This window comes from Antedon bifida, chromosome 7 (assembly GCF_963402885.1).
Source record: "Antedon bifida chromosome 7, ecAntBifi1.1, whole genome shotgun sequence".
Lineage (NCBI taxonomy): Eukaryota > Metazoa > Echinodermata > Crinoidea > Comatulida > Antedonidae > Antedon > Antedon bifida.
In genome coordinates this window covers 21,000,083-21,019,835 of record NC_136232.1, presented here as the reverse complement: position 1 = coordinate 21,019,835, position 19,753 = coordinate 21,000,083, and the positions used below count along the sequence as shown (strand labels likewise).

The following is a 19,753-nucleotide window of genomic DNA, read 5'->3' as shown; positions in this document are numbered from 1 at the left end:
GTCAATTGTTTGTGAGAATTTCTGTCTTGTGCACGTCTTCGTATCCAGAGTCTGCCAATATCCTTTATTAAACACTTAATATTCCTGATATAGATGGCCAACGACTTCCATGATATTCTTGCTGAAGAAGGACTTGACGAACCGTTTGCAGACCAAGATCATTATGAAGATATCTTAGAAGATCCTGATGATCTTCCTTCTCTTCCTCCACCAATGCCTCCTCCAGTTTCTTCATCTCCAGACTTAAAAGAACCAATTGTTGTTGATTTAAATGATAATGAAACGTCTAACTTCTTGCCTAAAACGCCACTAATATCGGAATCGCCTTTGAAATCTATAACTAAAACCTTAAGTTTCTTGCCAAGCTTTTTGCGCCCTGGATCAGACTCACCACCACCTAATGAATCTCCACAAGATGTGGAACTTCAATTGGAATCAAATGGTTTCGAAAATGAAAATCCCTCTGAACTAACTGACGATAATGATTTAAATTATTATGAAGATAAAATTGAACCGTATTCAGAGGATAATGGTTATGAACCAGAATACCTCCCTGATACTCCAGAACCAGAAGCTGATCATCTAGAAGTGAATCCGGAAGCATTTACTCGTTCCAAATCTGTCACATTTGCAGATGATGTTGAAAATGTAGAAGAGAAAAATTCTACTCCATTATTCTCAATTTTTGGCTCAATACATCGTAGATTATCTGACACACTAAAACCCCTTCTGTCACCAAAAGAAGAAACAATTTCAGAACCTTTTGAAAGGAATGAAAATGATGCACCGGAAGATGATCAATGGCAAAACCAACAATATATTTTAAGTGAGGAAGAAATTGAGATTCACGAAACCGATATCGATTCCAATGAAGTTCCAATATCTTTAACTCCAGAGCTTGAAGAAATTTCTCCAGAGCCTGAAGCTCCTCATGTAGAGATAGAGGAACATCTTTCAGAGAGGGAAGAACTTCCTCATGAACTGGAGGAATTTCATCCTGAACTGGAGGAACAGTTAGATTTTGAAAATAACAATCTGGTAGAATTGGAAAATAACCAGGAAGCTTTAGATATAGATTCTTCTTATGTAGAAACTCTTGGTGAACCATTGGAAATTGTAGATAATTTTAACACTGATGACATTGGGGTAATAGAACAGCCCGAGGCTGATGAACAGCCAGCATCTCTTAAAGATAGTATTCCCTTCTCATTGGGTGCGTTCTCTAGTTTCCGTATGCCTGGGTCAAATGATGCTAGTAAGAATAATGTTGACGAGGTCATTGAAGGTCAAGAGCCTAATGAAAATTCTTCCTTTTCTTTTGGTGGGTTCTCTAAATTAAAAATGCCTGTCCTGAGTTCTTCTACGGAAGCCAATGGCAACCAAGAATCGCCTGCTTCTGCAAATTCGTCTTTTTCCTTCGGTGGCTTTTCTAATTTTCGAATGCCAGGGTCAAATGATATTTCTACATCTAAACCCAATGATGGGCAAGAACCTCCTGTAGAGAATTCATCATTTTCCTTCGGAATCTCAGGATTTCGTGACCTTGTACCCATCATTCCTTTACCGGCATTTCCCAATTCTGAATTCGTGGAAGAGGATGTAGAGGTGGAGACAGAAAGAGGTACATTTTACACCCATTTCCATGCATGTTTTTAATAGTTTTAGATTCACCTTTTAATATTTCAGTTTATCAGATGTGATTTTAATCCAACCATGATATTACACCCTTCTTTTACTTGCTTGTAAATTAAGAAAAGCTTTTTGTGGCTGCATGCTGTATTTAATTGGGTTTGTTTGTTAAAGTAGTATATATGTATTTTATTTTGATACTTTGTAATTGGTTATATGAGGTACTGTATTATTTTAAAGTTTCATATGTAAATAAAATTGCATGCTAATACAGATGCATTGTTGTTTCATTTCAATCCTTCCATTGAAGTAATAAATATGTAAAAAGAATATGTAAATGCATTTCTAATCTTTTGACCATGAGTTGGCCTAGTTCAAATCTCAACACTGTCTACTTGTCTGTCAAAAAATACAGTAATTTAACTCATCACAAAAAGTGATGGTGAAATAATTTCCTAGAAATTATCAAAAAAGATTTGAGTAAATATCTTAATTAAACCTAATTTTTAATCTTACCTTTGTTATTGTAGTTACTGATGGAAGTGAAGAACCAATATCAATACCAGAAGTTTCTATACAAGAGGTTGGTGATCTATTTGGTAGTTCTGACATTAAAGCTGTTGCTAATATGTAAAAACATCTGCAACTATGCTAGACCTTTGCAAATATGTTAGACCTCTGCAACTTTGCTAGACCTCTGCAACTTTGCTAATATTTAATTAAGACCTCTGTAAATATTTTCTTAATAATATCAAGACCTCTACAACTATGCTACTATTTTATCAAGCCCACAATAATTACTATTTCTCAAGATCCCTGTAAAACATTGTTATAGACAGATGCCTTTTTCACTAAAGCCTGTTTTCCTGTCGACGTTATTCGACGCTATCGTAAACAATAATCAGCGATCTTCTACGTAAACATTGAAATGTTAACGATTTAGAGGAAAAGGTACTCCTTATCATTTCAACTTTTAAACGATCGTCGTTGAACTGTTAACGATAGCGTCAAATAATGGCGACAGGAAAACAGGCTTTACGTAGGAGATCGTTGATTCTTGTTAAGGATAGTGTCGAATAACGTCGACAGGAAAACAGGCTTAAAGCTCCTGAATTGAATTCCGGCGAGCTCTTGTATGGGAGCTTCAAATTGCTGGAGAACGGAGCGGTGTAAATTGTTCCTATGCTTGTTAATATTTTGGTTATTTTAGGATATTTAGTGGATCATTTTTGCTACTTAGAAGCATTTTATTAGGTGCTATATAAGACTAACATTATTATTATATTTATTTATTTTTTCTTACAGGTCCAAGACTCGGATATAGACACCAATGGTTCCCTCCTAGTTACCAGTGGTCTCCTGTCATCTGACAGATTTGGGGTATGTATTGAATTGAAGACTTGTAATATGTCTTTGTTTATGTAGAGCATCTTGTGTATATGTTTGTCGTGTGAACAGGAGAGCCACCTTTGAGAGAAGGACAGTGATTGAGTTCACTTGTAGTTATCCTTGGCAATTTGCCTAAAATTGAATTAAAAAAAATTAAAAAAATTGTGTTAGTGAATTTCAATGTATTTTTTTTCCATTGTTTTAGCGAGATTGTTTTTCATCATTTATTGATTGTATTATTATTTATTGATTGTATTATTATTTATTGATTGTATTATTATTTATTAATTGATGATAATGTTTAGATAGATATAAAAGATATCAAATATCAATATTTTGTTAACTTGACTAAAATATTTAGATTTGATACATTCTTTTGTGAGTTTATGGTTTTTTGTTTGTATTGTTTATTTTTATTTGCAAATATTTGTTGTTGATTGCCATGATTTAAACTAATAGCAAGATGAAGAGAATGAAGCAGAAAATAAAGAGATTCTCGACAAAGAGGACGGAGAAGCAGTTGAAGCTCGTGAAGAAGATACGCTTGAACATCAAAGAATTGATCCCATGGGAAGCGAAGAAGTGCAAGTTGATCCTCTTAATCAATCGCTCGAAAATGATAATCTCAACAAAACAGAGATTAACATTTCCGTAACCGCCCCAGAGGACGTATCAGAAATCCCACCACCGTTAGAAACCGAAATACCTGCAGAAATCACTGCCGAAACCCCACCGCCATTTAACACCGCCGTCGAATCACCAAAAACCGAGGAAAAGGGCTTTAAAAAGCAGACGTCTTCTGGTGATGTGCCAAAGCGTTATGCAAAGAGTGATTTGTCGAAGGTATACATGGTGAATTATGGGTTGGATATGCTAAATAGTAGATCTGCTTGCGTTAACAATATATTCTGGGTTCTCAGTAGCTACATTGCACTATTATAATACTGTATGTTGGTTATTGGCGGATTCTGAACTCTAGATCTTTTCATCACTTTCTTCCTTCAATTTCCTACAGTAATCTTGTATACACTGTACTATAATATGTACTATTCTTATTTAATATCCTGATATCTTTAATAACATGTTGTTTCTTTAAATGGTTTTCTAAATTACTGGTAGATCATAGATATGACATTTATTAAGTAAAATAACTTTATTTTGAATAAAAATAGTCAAACATGTGCGTGTTTACATTAATCATCTTTCAATATCTTTATCAATATCATCTTAATCATTGTTAATTACATAATTAGAGTAATCATAGTATATTGATCTTCTCTTGCTTTCATTCACTTTGTCTACAGATTAGATTTTAATTACATAGTAATAATTAAATAATAGTTTAAATGTAATATTATAGAACAATGTTTGCAGTGTTTATTTAGCAGACAATTTTATCAATCAATCTAATGCAAACTTAAAGCTCTGTCTGTCAAACTTTATGTGACAAAAAATGTGATGTGCCCATATATGGACATGATGATGTCATATCACTACCATATTTGGGTATATCACCACCATATTTGTGCACATCACACTTGTTTGTAAACTAGTTTGATAGTGTAGACCGAGCTTAATAGCCAGTTGGAGTATTTACTTGTTGATTTTTGCACTTCCCCGCATCATAAATAAACTTGAACTTATAGGCCTACTTTAGTCTGGTGTTGATAAATGATAGATGATTATCTACATACTGCTTGTTCAAAGAATAAATAAAACTATTTAAAAAATGGATTTGGTGACCATTTTAAGATAAACTGTCAGAACATGGAGGTTAAATACCTCCCTGGTCAGACAAACCGTATTATTAGCATAGGGAGGTCATATTGCAGTTTGATTAAGCAATGATTATATACTTTAATTGCATTATAATGTTATTCATTATTATATTGGTAGAGGTATATTGATCAAAGCTTCACATCTAGCATGTAATACACTCAATATATATAAATACACAGGCATATAGACACTATGAGATGAGTGTATATTTGGTGTTGGTATGTTGATATTTTGCATATGGGGAATGTTTAACTAAGATCGTATCTGGTGTCATACCTTATTAATATGTGTCATTTTCTTTTACAAGTTTACATAATAAATAATATTCATACAAAGGTTACCAATTATATAATTTTCTTATTTGGATTTCATACTACAATTTTGTTGTTGGAAAAGAAATTATTGGTTGTTTTTTCACTAAATTTAGTTGTAAAATGTATGCATAGTATTTTTAAATGGATGGATCTAATCTAAACATATTTCTAGTTTTATGGTATTTGTGTATAATAATAAATAGACATAAAATTGTATTATTGTGAAGGAATATGAAAGTGGGCGGTGTTTTATGGAGCTAAGCAGTGTGTGTACGTATCATGATTTGAGTTATAAATCTGTACTAATTTTATTATAATGGGATTTTACAGGGGAGCTCATCCAGCTTGACAAGTTTATACAGTGCCAGTGGAGAGGCCTATGGCAAAATACCTATTACAGGAGACGTACAGTTTGGCCTTTCATACAACCACAAGCTCACCCAGTTCTCCATCAATGTTGTTGCGTGCCGAGACCTTGCCCCAGTGGACACAAAAAAGAACAAATCTGACCCGTAAGTGTTGGGTTGCGCAATATATATATAGTAGTACACCTATTAAGGGACCTTTGGCATTAAAATTAAATTTCCCAAAGATAGGGTGTCCCCTGAATAGAGGTTGGATATAGTTTTAAAACATTCATTGCCCCTCGTTCATTTCATGGTAAAATTCCTCCTCCTCCTCCTAGAAGTGGGATGTATTGTATATTATATCATTTACCTATCTAAAGCTCTTTCTACACTATCAAACTAGTTTGACAAAAAAAGTGTGATGTCACCAAATGTGGTAGTGACATTGCCAATTATGGTAGTGATATGACATCATCATGTCCCACATGACATTCTTTTGTCACATAAAGTTTGATAGTGGCTTTAAAGTGAATGGATGTGTTGGCTAATTATTATTAAAAAGAGAAGTATTATCTTTGCAGGTATGTAAAAGTTTACCTCCTCCCTGACAAAGGTCGGAACGGAAAGAGAAAGAGCAAAATCAAGAAAGGAACCATCAACCCACAATTCAACGAACTCCTTCGATACAAGATCAAGGAGACCGAGCTTCGTACGCGTACTCTTAGCGTAGCAGTCTGGAACAATGACAAACTTGGACGCAATTTCTTCCTTGGAGAGGTGTTGTTACCGCTTGATGATATCCACTTTGATAACTATAATCCTAAATGGCACCAGTTGCTACCTAAAGTAAGCTGTGAAAATGTTATTTGTTATTATAAGATTAGATTATGTTTATGGCTCCATCATACAATTTGTTGAAAATTCATTTTCCAATGGCATACATACAAAAATACATATAGAAATTGTAAAAATCCAAAGGCAGATTACTGACAAAATGAGAATGCTGTGGGTACCAGTGGCTGGATCTCAATGGAGATACAAACAAAATATACAAAACAGCTAAATCAAAATGTTACAAATAAATAGGTGACTAGATTATTATATAATTATTCATTAAAGATATATTGTCCCCCATAAACATTAAAAATGAAGATTAATAAAATCCGGCTTTAAATAGGCCATTTATTCACTTCTGTAAAAAAAACCAAAACAAATTATTATTTCACAAAATTAAGACAATAGAGAAATGGTTAATTTTAACCAAAAACCAATTTATGAGCGATAATTTAATTTTTTCAGGTAAATAATTTTTTTTCGATCCAGTTTTTGGGGGAAAACATATCTTTAAATTTCTTCTTATTGCACTGATTATATAATCTTATAATAGATCAGGTAAAATATTGTCATTGGTCACAAGAGTGAGAACAAAAGTGGCTGGATGTTTTTTTCTTAAACATTTTCTTTTATTTTCAATCCAGGTGCTTGATGATGGTGGTATTATTTACAAAGGTGATATTACACTAGCTCTCAAGTTTGAAGGAGAGGGTGTGGAAGCGGACCAAAAGGCACCAAAATCAACCGGAGCTTTGTTGATACACTTTAAGAGTGCTAAGAACCTGACCGCTGTCAGGCCCAACGGATCAGACCCATATGCTAAATGGTAGGCATTGTAAATACAGAATACAGACACTTTATTGGTCTTTTGGATCAGACCCATATGCTAAATGGTAGGCCTAGTAAATACAGAATACAGACACTTTATTAATCCTATTGGATCAGACTCAATGTCAATTAGTCTTACATCCATCTGAATGATGACTAAGCCAGGAACTGTTTAAAGCACCTTGATTTATCAAGGGCTTCTCTCATCCAGTGCCCACCTTAACCAGATGAGAGGCATAAGCTAATACGTTTGAGGCAGATACTAGATGCAGGGGCTGCCATAAGAATCAGCAGTGCTGTTCTATTAAACAAGTATTCTTTCGTGTACACTCAATTATAATTGTGTATTTTTTTCATTTTTATAGCTACCTAGAGCCAGATCGTTCAAAAGCGGGTAAGAGGAAAACAAAACATGTCCGCAGTAGTTGCAATCCAAATTGGGACCAGCAAGTTCAGTATGACGATGTGACGATTGATCAACTAAAAGAACGAGCGTTATACGTAACAGTGTGGGACAAAGACACCCTCTCTGCTAATGATTTCCTTGGCGTTATCAGTTTAAGTTTGGGCACAGGTAATATTCCATTTGGAATAGAGTTACAAAAAATTTAATATTATTCATTATAGAAGTACTGGTTCAACACAAAAGTTGTAAGTGATAATTTGTGGTTATGTACAAATGTATATGCATGAATTATGATGAAATCAGCAAGTTCAAATTCAACTTTTTTATCAACATGGGTTGTTCTTGCCAAGCGTCGTGCAAACACAAAATACATTTACTGCATACAATACGTAAATTTATAACAATGTTTATCATCAAAAAAATGTTCAATGAAAAGGAAAGAGATTTTTAACATACTGTAGACCTAATTATTATTTACCTTTTTTTCAAAAAGAGTAATGGAGATTGGCCATTTTGATCGAACAATTAACAAATGTAACCATTGTTGATATTTCTTTTCAGGGCGCGTTGGTGGTAAAGACGTGACCTACATGAAGTCTAAAGGGGAGGCGATTCGAATCTGGGAAGAAATGTTAACTAAACCAAACAGCTGGGTGGAGGCTACCATTCCACTGCAAGCAAAACTATAGATGGCGATATGCAAAAATAATTAAAATTATAATATACAATAATTAATAATAAACTTGAATTGTTCAACTAGCTCTATTGTTTTAGTAAGAAAATTGTCAACTTTATCCAATGTCTACCACGATAGTGTTGGAATTCATCGTGCTTTGCAACTTATGTTGTAATAATAATAATATAATAATAATAGCATGTGTTGTTTTTGTATGCATAATAAACAATGAATTAGAATATTAATACAGTATTAATAATGTATTATGTACCTTATAAAATATAGCTTTTATTAAAATTATAGAAGTAATTAGCATACATATTAAGCTACTTATTATGTTAGATATTTTAAAGCAATCTTTTAGTAAATGCTTTATTTTACATTCGTTCATTCATATCATTCCATACATGTCAACAATACTTCCAATCTTGATCTCTTCAGCCATTTTATAAATTATTAATAATACAAACAATATTTAAAATAATAATTAAATAATAGTTAAATAGAATATTATTATTAAAAAAGAATGTAGAGCAATTATAGTATAAAAGATATATACAATAGTTCAATCAGTCCATGCCGGGAATTAACAATTCACAATATAATCTCTTTTTTTATATATAATTATAATTTATGTACATATGGTAAAATAAGGTTTGGTTTATTAATAGTGTATTTATATGTTTATATATATTAGTATTTAATTATTGTAATGTCTTAAGCCTGTTTTCCTATCGACGTTATTCGACGCTATCGTCGTTGATCGTTAACAGTTCAACGACGATTGTTTGAAAACGATCAAGTTGAAATGATAACGATAGCGAGTACCTTTTCCTATAAATCGTTAATATTTCAATGTTTACGTAGGAGATCGCCGATTATTGTTAACGATAGCGTCGACAGGAAAGAAGGCTTTAAATTTATTTGATATCTTAACAAATCCGAATTTTGATATGATTAAATGGTAATGGTTTATTTATTCATGCAATATACCCTCTGATATAAAACGTGTGGCAATTATCAGGTGTATGTATTTATCCAGCTTATTGTTGATAGTCCATATCTTTGAAAAAATTAAACAAACAATTGTTTGCATTTTTCTGTTTTACTGTAAGAAACTGACTATACCATATTGGATTTTCAGAAAAATATTTTCAAAATGGTTAAAATATGTTAATAAATACCTACATTAGATCGGTATCAATCTGCTGTGCTAGACTGCCCTCAAATATAAACTGGCGAGAAATTATCAGTTATATTTGAAATTATTATTCAATTTTGCGCATTACAGAAAAAAAAGTAGGTCACCATTTCTGCAGGAATTTTTTTTATATACTGGTTTCATCCTTATGGAAATCACTGTTATTGTATTTTCAGGTATGCTTTTCCAACATTGATAGGACTAGAAATATAGATAATATAAAATAGATAGAAATTGTTCAAATATGTAAACATACTATAATATTTGATGAATTGCAATATTTAGAAGTTAAATGTATTCTTTATTGTGTCTACTGGTTGTATTTTTATCATTTATACATTTCATGATACTACATAATATCATTATTACTAAATACATATTTATTGCTTTTGTTGAAATATACATATGACTTGTCTTATAGCTTGTTATAGTGGATCAGTCAAACTTATGCAATACACTGTGCCTATTATGTAGTATCTGTACAGTTTTTTGTACATTGTTTACTGTACTAAATTTTGGTAAACTTTATATGCAACACTATGTAAAGCCCTTGTCAGTGGTTAAGACCAATACAGTATATCCATTTCACATTTTACAACACACATGTAACAAATTGTTACATGGACATCTCCAGAGATAATCGTACCGAGATACACACACTAGATACATGGTATACATATTGTAAAAAACTCATTAGTTACTGTATCATTGATGTGTCAATGTCAAATCGATGTAAAAGTTAAGGAATCGCTGAGGCATGTAAAGAATACCGACTTTACAGAGTGTTTGTCAAGTTAACAATATTTTTACACATGTGAAACCGGTATTAGTTTACTTGGTAAACTCTGTCTTTATACGTAATACCAGAAAAAAAAAGTTTTTAATTTTGACCCGTGTGTTAGCTGAACATTGTTATTTTACAAATTGTGGCATAGTGTCTGGCCAACATGCATTTTATGTCATGGAATGCATGCAGTCAAGACGCCATTCAGCACCACACATAACTCATATTACAGTTTAATATCAGTTTTTTAATATAATAGGTTACTACCGTAGGCCTAGATTTGATGATAATAATAATAAGAACAATAATGTATAACTAGCAGTAACCCATGCTGCCATAATATGTGGTTATATACTAATTCGCATGGGATGAGTAAGTATAGAAACGCACTCTTCCCTGATAAAAGTACTCTGACAAATATTTAAAAAAACTAAATTGTCAAAAATATAATTTGGAACTATTTACGGCCATTGAAGTATTCCTTCATTTTGAAATCTATTGTAATCTAAAAATTGAAAGCAATACTGGATATGGAACTTTATTGACTTTAAAAATTAATAATATATAATGTATAATGGCAATGATAAAAATTCATTATGAATTTTTAAAAAATATGGTATGTAGATCTATTAATTTGATGATATACAACCGTATATTGACAATATAAAGTATAGTATAGTAGGTATATAGTTCCAATACTCTTTCTAATAGACTATTACCAAATATTAGAAGACAATTACAGTACTTTATGTGATATATACCAAGATATTATGATAGGGTGTATATAGAAAAAAAATATAGCCATCACTCAAATGTGTTTTGAAACGACTCTGGTACTTGGCTTATATTGGGACATCCTATGTTCATGGTAAAATGGTTTATTTGGATATAGGTAAAGCCATACTTATTGTACCTCACTAATTTGACCTAATTTCATTAATTGTGTCAGATGAAATTATCCCCAACACTCACTCTGTTATTGGCTTAGGTACCCCAGTAATTTTAAACGTCCAAATAATAACTTTACTTTTATGAAATGATAGCATTTGCTTTCTCCCAGAAGTATTTCGCCTTTTAAGGAATTTTTTGGAAGGTTTAAGCACAGTATAATGTTAATCTACGCACAAATAAATAATTTATTCCCATTTTCATTCATTTACAAAATAAATTAAATATAATATTGAGATGACCTTGAAAGGTTTGCAAGTAAAAATATGCAAGCTTTCCTAAAAAAAATGATTACATATATGTTTTTGGTTCATAGTGTAGATTATATAATTATATATTATACATTGTTTCTCCTGATTTTCAATGAAAGTATACTTATTAAATGGTGGAAACTTATATATTCCGACATTGTTTTTCTATTTTTTTTTAAATTGTCCAATATTGCTATAATACCATCTCTCTTATCATTCACATCTAGTATTGTAGATAAGGATGCTGGGATATCCTTCCTTGGTTATGAACAAACATAAACCAAACTTTTGTTTTATCATTGTTTGGAGAAGTTTGTGTTACCTATCTACACTCTACTGGCTCTTAAGCTCAGTCCACACTTATCACACTGTATGTTAAAAAACAATGTGCCCATATCGACATGTCATATCACCAGTGTCATAACGGCTATGAGCGATCACTGACTGGCACCTGTTTTGGTCGGGTGAAACAAATATCAATGTCTCATTTTCACGACGCCTCACGCGGCGATATGCGCATAGCCACGTGACAACGAAACATTGACGTTCGATTGGATTTTCCGGCGCGGGACAGGAACCATGCCGGAACAGGTGTGAAAGACCTTTAAACCCAGGGACCTCTGAGCAGTGCACAGAGGAAAAAAACAGGCATTAAAATATGTATGAAAAAGGCTAAAAACGCCTGAAGCCTCCAATGAAATTAAACAATGTGCTACAATTTCAGACTTTAAAGCCCAACTCACCAAACATTTGATCTCAAAATATTAAGTTGTAATTGTTTTATATTGTTTATTCAATGCAGCTTATTTTTAATTGGTGTATCTCATTATAACTTTGTTTTGTTTTGTTTTATTTTGACTTAATTTGTGCTACTTAGTTTTGTTATTTTTGTATTTTATAAGTAATGATGGAGTAAGAGCAGTTTTCTGTTTGGGCTCATGCCTATTACTTGCTCCTGGCAAGATGAATTGTAAAATGTACTTTATGAACTTTTGCCGAATAAATATTATTATATTATTAATGATGGAGGGCCACTTAGAATTCCTAAACCAGGGGCCTCAGGTCTCCACTGCATATCACTACCACTTGGGCACATCACACTTTTTCAAACTAGTTTGATAGTGTAGACAGAGCTTTAGGCATTTTTTTTCCTGCAAGATCACATGACTACAAAGACTAACTTGATTTGTTGCGTCTGTCAAGAAGGGGAAAACTTGTTCTCGGCAGAAAATTTCTCAAATGGTCTTTAAGCAAACTTTGGAAAACTTTTCTTGCTTAACTTCTGCTCGACAAGTTTTCCACTGTTAGGCTTTAGATTACCTATTTTATATAAATTCTCCTTTTTCTTTTTACAGTATAATATTTACAATATTAGAACACATACACATGAATTATTTGTTTAAATTTTATTAGATATATACAATGAATATTTTTACATAAATATTTTCTTGTTTTGTAATAATTGGAATTATATAAACCTATTTCAATTAACTATGTTTGTAAAACTAAACATTAATAATAATTTGTTTCATTGTTATTTCTGTAGCTGCGTGAACAAGAAAATATGCAGATTTTAGGTAAATTTACTGTTTGCTAGTAACTTTTCGTAAGATTCTATATATTTATAGTTTAATTTAAATATTTTCTACCACATAAAGATATTGAAGAATACTACACAGTAATCTAGGTGGGAGTATTATACCAAATATGGAAGCATAGAAAAATACAATATAATATATGAAAGGAAAATAATGGAAAAAAAATATGAATGTAGTAGATATATTTCCATAATACTGTATAGAACTATTTTATGCTGCATTTTACATTACACAATGTCTATTGATTCAGGTGTGGTCAACATACAGAAGATAGTTGTGGCATGTATTTTGGTAACAACATATGGACAATTTACTTTGGAGGTACCAAATGCTTACAACCAAATACATATAAAACATCAATTCACTACAGGCATTAATTTATAGGTGGAGCCCATCTGGCCAGGGTGCGAAAATATTTTTCCCAAAGACTTATCCGAGAGAGGGCGTCCCATTTTAGGGAGCATTATTATGAATATGCATTATGTTTCATCTGTTCTGCGCTCACCCTCTGAATGAGCTTTTTAATACGCTTTCCGTCGAGCCGTCTCTGTAGTCGCGGCCAGGGCCCCTCCCTAAATTTTAAAAATTACAATAGATAAGATATTAGATTCAGTTTAGCACACCATTTTACAATTGTTTGGCTCTGTGGGTCCCTTTCCAAAATCCTAGATCAAGCAGCTTTATCTTGCTCTTCACAATTCATTAATGTCCAATAATTTTTTCAGCCTTAATACTTTTACAGAAAAACAATCTGGTCTACAGATTTTTACTAATAACATAAAAGCAGATTGCTTCCTCATAACAACCCTTCAATACAAAGAATTATTTTCTCATTGATTTTTTAGTTGATTCTTAGATAAAATTTCAATAATTTCCTGCTTGTTTGTAATGTGATTAACACTTGTTTCTTCCGGGCGTAAATTGCGATAATGCATACATGAACACCTCCCTCTATTAATTATCTTGATCTGTGTAATAATTACATAGGTTCACCACACTTGGAATGCACATTGTTCCGCTTGAATAATCACTCATGTTCAATCTGTCTCTAGTATATTTCTTACGTGTAGTTCTCTTTTATTTTCTACAAATTTCAAGAATGTCTTTATCCTCTCTTCTCTGTCCATAGTGAATTGAGTAAGCTTTTCTTCTATACTGTTTTCCAAGGCTTTATCTTCTAAATTTGTTCCTTCGGTTTTGAGTTGCTGTATAACACATTGTTTATCGGATTCTAAAACTGCCTTTCTTCGCTCTGATGCGTTAAATTCTTTGGCACTCTGAAAGAAAATTAACATATTACATTTGTGGCTAAAGGTTTTAGTTTGAAAGACGATCCTCGACCATAGCTCTGACAGTAGAACCAGTGGCGTAACGCAGAAGCCTGAGGTCCCTGGTTTAGGAACCCTAAGTGGCCCTCCAACGCTGGAGGCCTCGGCTTATTAACCTTTTTCAACATATTTTAATGCAGGGACCCCCATAAGGCCCCTGGGTTTAGCCAGTGAGTGCTCATAGCCGTTACGCCACTGAGTAGAAGTCTTCTTAGCTAAGGACTTAAAACTGGAGGTTCAGTGTATGCATCTGGCTTGTTTGTACCTTAAAGAACCTAATGTATTTTTTGGAAGATAAGTGGGTCTCCCTGGTGCACTGGTCCATATCAACCCCTTGACACAAAGGTACTCTTAGGGAGATGGAAATTGATTTATGTGTTGTATGCACATGAGCGCAATTCAGCCCCTGGAGATACTAGACTGCAAGACAAACGTTATTCCCCCATATTTATATTTTGTTTTATTTATGGAATGGAAATGGTGCATACTTTTACTGATATATAGCTTCTTTGATAATGTAGTACAGCTCCAAATAGATGCCAAATGGTGAACTCTGGCCATAATACCTCAGTGAAAGACAAAACTGTGTAGCTACTCTGCAAACCAAACAATAAAGAATACTTTGAAATAAATAACAGCAAACAAGCAAAAACAATGGTGTATTCAACTTTTTCTTTGAGTGTTTAGTTTAACGTTTACCATTCAATTAAAAAAGGGTAGTTAACAGATTTTCTGGAGGTTTCATAATTGAATACACCATTGTGTTAAGCTCTGTCTACTATTAAACTAGTTTGACAAAAAATGCCCAAATATGGTAGTGATATGCTTAAATATGGTAGTGATATGACATCATCATGGTAGTGATATGCTTAAATATGGTAAATCACATTTTTTTGTTAAAAAGTTTGATTTTATTAACTTATAATAATAAAACGGCTATGTTGACTGTATACGATTTTACGCTCTAGTGACCACAGGATGTCCATCGTCTTCTGCACTTACCAAAACATTATTTTGGTATCAATGTTTATCCTAACACCTGTTTGCAAGTGTGTTATACAATACGATAATATTTATTGTCAATTTAATGAGGTACACATAAAATTTGGTTGGTTTACATTTTGATTTATATATGATGTTAATTTGTTGTCACATGACCTTTGGAAACTGTACAGCTTACCTGCCATAATAGGAAGTCCGATAGTCTTGTTTCACCAGATGTTCTAATCAACAAATCAGGGTCTTTGGAATGGTTTGTGTATAAACACTTCTCTAACAGTTCTTCTGAGGAGTCACTGTAATCAATACAAATAGTTTAAATAGTTTTTATGTTGTGTTGTTAATATTTTGCATAAATATAACAATTTTAGAAAGACTTACCTGGGGTACAACAAACCACTTTCGACTCCGCTAGCTACGTCTTTCACAGCATTTGTTATCTCATTTCTTGATGTATATGCTAAACAAACATTCAATATTGCCCTAGAAAATAAACAATTTAAAGCCGTTAACAATACTAATTTTAGAATAAGTTTTCCCTTACACCAAACATGAATAAAATGTATATATTGTAGTGAGGGCCTGTGTCGCAGTGTGTTGGATGTTGGATTACTGATTGATAAGAGATATTGGTTCTAATCCAACTCTCGCAGTATTTTAGACACTTTACTTACATTGCCTCTCTCCACCCAGGTGTACAAACTGGGTCAAGACACAACTTTGCACTGCATTATTATTATGGGAGTATGTTTCCATACGTGTTTGATCCAAAAAATGACAGGGGTAATTATGTGCAGTGCATTGAGAGCTTGCTTATATGTGCTATATAAGAATGAAAATATAGAAACTATTATTATTATTATTATATCATCTATATAATGGAGTACCTTGTATTATTTCTTGAGAAGTACACTATATCGGCAGCTAGCTTTTGTAGGTCAGGTGGTAATAAGTTAATATCTCCTATCATTCTTATACATACACCATGCTTTCGAATCTGTTCCCTAAAAACAAAGAAATAGTATAGATACATGTTGAATACTACTAAATAAATTAACTAATGTATATAAGCCCATATGAAAGGCACCAAAGCCATGTATAGTTTTGCTTTCCAGGAAACAGAACCACCTGGCCCCCTGAATAACACATACTAGGGAGCTTTCTTCCCTAGGAAGAACAAGTTAGGTCAATTGATGTGTTGTCTGTAGGTGCCTGGGCCTAGAAACCAAACAACAAGGCAATCTAACAGGATGCTGAACTCCGGAGATCAAAGGGTTTATCTGTGGCTGTGACCAATTCCATGCCCCTTAACAAACACCGCCACAGAGAATATATACATAGTACAGTACTGTTGCTATTTATCGCAGCCAGACATAAGATCAAAGGAATGTTACAAGTTCCTATCTTGACAAAGTGAGCTCAGTGTCCTGTGTTAGATTGCCTTGGTCGAAGTGGGGAGTGAGGAGGCTTGCTTAACTTCCCTGCATCTGCAAAATGAATTAACATGACATTTTATAGAAATTCCTTTAGTAAAGTTGCATACTTTTCGGCTTGAAGTCGATGGAATTTCTCTCTGGCCAGATCCATTATGTTGTCCACTTCATCCTTTGACCTCTTAAAATTCTCAATACTAAATGCGTAAATTGTGACTTCATTGATTCCTAATTCTGAACACCATGATAAAGTCTGAAAAGGAATAAATATTAAAAAATCATTATTACACTACTAAGTAACTAACATGTTTTCTTTCTAGTGAATTTGAATTGACTAAAGCTCTGTCTACACTATCAAACTTGTTTGACAAATAAAAATGTTTGGTATGGTAGTGGTATACCTAAATATGGTAGTGATATGACATTATCATGTCCATCACATGTTTTTGTCAAAAACAAGTTTGATAACTGAATAGACAGAGCTTTAGATTCTAATAAAGTACAAGAGATATGTGTCTTTCCAAAAAACAAATGTGAAAACTGACTTATTTCTACTTTCATATCATACTGTAAATTTAGTGTAATGTAATTGCGACAAAAACTGCAAAAAAATGACTAATTATCCCAAAAAGGCTTTAGCTAGGGGCTACCTGTAATTTTATACAATAAAATACTGACAAAAACTAACCTCTGCTAATTTATCAAATCCTTTCAAATGCCCGAGTCTATTGTCGTATTTATGCTTTCTAGCATAGCGTCTGTTACCATCCATAATAATCGCAATGTGTCGTGGTATCGCCCCCGCTTTTAAAATCCGACAACAAAACTTTTGAAGCCATGTCATGGCAGGGAGGTCCTTCTCATCTTTAAACAAAGACTCCATCCTGCTTAAACCAACTACTAAAAAAAAAAATATTAAAAATTATTAATAAAAAATATTGTTTTTTCTATTAAACTGTAAATGTCACAGAGGTGTTAAACTATCTAGGGAGTTGTTATTTAGAATAAAGACTAAATTATGGTTAACAACAACTTCCTGAACCAGAATTATCAGTAAATAAATTCAGCTTATAATTGTAGATTTGTTTTGCAGAGACTTACAATAGCCATGCATACCCATTACAGCAACACACAAAACATCTCTTATTTAAAATTCAAGTACTATAAATAAAACAATACACATCTCTTGTATAGTATGCTTCAGGATAAAAAATGTCTACTTACTAATTACAAAAACTAATGCAAATAATCCAATAAAACAAATCAGTCAGGTTATACTAATTTTGTACTTGTTAGCCAATAACCTGCAGCAGACTACATCACAAATGCACAAGGCAGAATGAGCATTATTAGTGTTGCGCAATAACATTTCCTATTAATATTTTGTAATATTTGACTTTTAGAAATTAGACTCTTGACTTTTACAATGTCACTTTCAAATCAGATCACATCATAAATGAACATTATAAACAATTATGATAGTCATTTAACATTGTGATTTAATGACAATATTTAAGTGAGGAATAATTGTTTCCTTCCATTCACTGACTTTTTAATTCACAACTCAAATTTCTTTCATTTGCAATAAAGTATGTAAAATGTTTATAATGTTAATTATTTAGAGAATTTAGCAATCTTTTGGTCACCCCACCATTGATATGTTGCTATTAAAATGTTAACTACACGTAACCATGTACAGTAAGACAAATAATCCAAACTTTTCGATAACAATATCAAATATTGTATGCATGATAGGTCTAAAGTTTAAAGTTCATGTTTCTCAACCATTGTTTCATACAGTGATATCATGTTCAATATTTAAATACTCTGGGTTAACAGCAGTACAATACTACTCAACTCAAGCCATGTGGAAATCATTTATGATGAGATGACACGTTTAGAATTATTACATCAGTTGTCCAAGCAATTCAAAAATAAAATAATTTAACAAAAAATAAATAAAAAATGTGTTATGTTGCTTAACTACTTTAATTACACAAAATTATTCATTTAAACAACTTTATTTAACACTTGCTAATTTCCTATAATAAAATAATTTTATTCAAAACAAATTAATAAACTACGGCCTACGGGTCCCATCTGAAGGATGTGTACTGTTGGTACTTCTGCTGGTAGGGGCCCACACACGAAGCCTGTGCTGTATATATTTGACATTTTACTGGAATGGAACAGAAATTAGCTTGTGAAGAATACTTGCTGGGGTTATGCATACCCCCTGGCCTAGGCCTAGCCAGAGCCTAGATAGAGGCTAGGCTAGGGTGTATTGACATGTGGCAACATCAACTGATACATCCTTTTCACATACCATCCTCCTCGCCTAGCCCGGCCCTCTTATTTCTGCCTACTAGCCATTTATTTTGTTTTAGCCTTTTAGGGGGACTCTTTTTACATCATATTTTAAAACCTAGGCCTAGGCCTAGGCTAGGCCTAGGCCTATTGTTTTGCAAAATGTTTTAGCTAACTAACCCCTAGCCAAGTGCATTACTTTTCTGTTGACAAAATAACACATCATAAATTATCGTCATATATTGCAAGTTACCTTAAACACAAAAGTTGATTAAACGTATGTTTTCTGGCCTAGGCCCCAGTGTTTCAGGCGAATAAGGTGCCGGTAAAAAGTCGTAGCGGTGCCCGGAGCTTGTAGTCCGCGAAGAGTAGCGTGGTTCTGCTGCTACCCGTGGCTTAGCTCAACAACGGCGTTTGCCACATACTCAGTTTTAGGGGATTCCCTTTTACTGGGCATGCTCAGACTGACGCAATAGCTGTAAACTATATTTTTAATGGTAGTTCCCCGTACAAAAAATGGCTGTATATCACTCCGATAAAAAAAGTATAACCGATTTTGACAAAAGTCACATACGAAAATAAAAAAATCAATGCACATGGATGTCTATTATATATATTAATGTGTTTAATTAGATATTTTAAACCGCGTAATAGCTAATTATTTGTAACATCGAAGGACTAATTTTAATTGCGTGTATGAAC

At 32.9% G+C, this 19,753-nt stretch overlaps 3 protein-coding genes across 5 annotated transcripts in view; 1 reads left to right on the top strand and 2 right to left on the bottom strand.

Annotated features, from left to right (window-relative positions):
- Positions 1 to 19,753, bottom strand: part of LOC144848525 (ubiquitin-conjugating enzyme E2 J1-like) — a 331,913-nt gene that overhangs the window by 8,943 nt on the left and 303,217 nt on the right. The gene's annotated exons all lie outside the window — the stretch shown is intronic.
- On the top strand, positions 6 to 11,538 carry LOC144848470 (uncharacterized). Of its 3 annotated transcripts, XR_013613855.1 has the most exons (10): positions 7 to 1,621; positions 2,160 to 2,212; positions 2,935 to 3,009; positions 3,478 to 3,861; positions 5,442 to 5,623; positions 6,040 to 6,304; positions 6,937 to 7,118; positions 7,486 to 7,694; positions 8,088 to 8,916; positions 9,114 to 11,538. XR_013613855.1 is itself a non-coding variant. In XM_078705227.1 (9 exons), exons 1-9 carry the CDS (start codon positions 94 to 96, stop codon positions 8,213 to 8,215), a joined length of 3,006 nt encoding a protein of 1,001 aa, XP_078561353.1. In that variant the 5' UTR covers positions 7 to 93; the 3' UTR covers positions 8,216 to 11,538. The 3 variants fall into 3 exon arrangements, 1 of the variants encoding a protein (XP_078561353.1); XR_013613856.1 differs by lacking the exon at positions 3,478 to 3,861 and having other exon boundaries at positions 6 to 1,621; XM_078705227.1 differs by having other exon boundaries at positions 8,088 to 11,538.
- Positions 12,848 to 19,526, bottom strand: LOC144847588 (dehydrodolichyl diphosphate synthase complex subunit DHDDS-like). Its single transcript, XM_078704024.1, has 8 exons — positions 19,305 to 19,526; positions 17,433 to 17,644; positions 16,855 to 16,997; positions 16,199 to 16,315; positions 15,693 to 15,794; positions 15,493 to 15,607; positions 14,801 to 14,908; positions 12,848 to 14,261 (listed from the first exon to the last, which is right to left on the bottom strand). The coding sequence occupies exons 2-8, from the start codon at positions 17,625 to 17,627 to the stop codon at positions 14,022 to 14,024; spliced, it is 1,020 nt and encodes a 339-aa protein (XP_078560150.1). The 5' UTR covers positions 17,628 to 17,644; positions 19,305 to 19,526; the 3' UTR covers positions 12,848 to 14,021.

Coding starts and splice junctions, on each gene's coding strand:
- LOC144848470 (XM_078705227.1), top strand. CDS start 94: ATGGCCAACGACTTCCATGATATTCTTGCTGAAGAAGGACTTGACGAA. Junction 3,862..5,441: donor CAAAGAGTGATTTGTCGAAG/GTATACATGGTG, acceptor GGGATTTTACAG/GGGAGCTCATCCAGCTTGAC. Junction 6,305..6,936: donor GGCACCAGTTGCTACCTAAA/GTAAGCTGTGAA, acceptor TTTTCAATCCAG/GTGCTTGATGATGGTGGTAT.
- LOC144847588 (XM_078704024.1), bottom strand. CDS start 17,627: ATGGAGTCTTTGTTTAAAGATGAGAAGGACCTCCCTGCCATGACATGG. Junction 16,316..16,854: donor CATCGACTTCAAGCCGAAAA/GTATGCAACTTT, acceptor CTTTGTTTTTAG/GGAACAGATTCGAAAGCATG. Junction 14,262..14,800: donor GAAGCTATATATCAGTAAAA/GTATGCACCATT, acceptor ATTTTCTTTCAG/AGTGCCAAAGAATTTAACGC.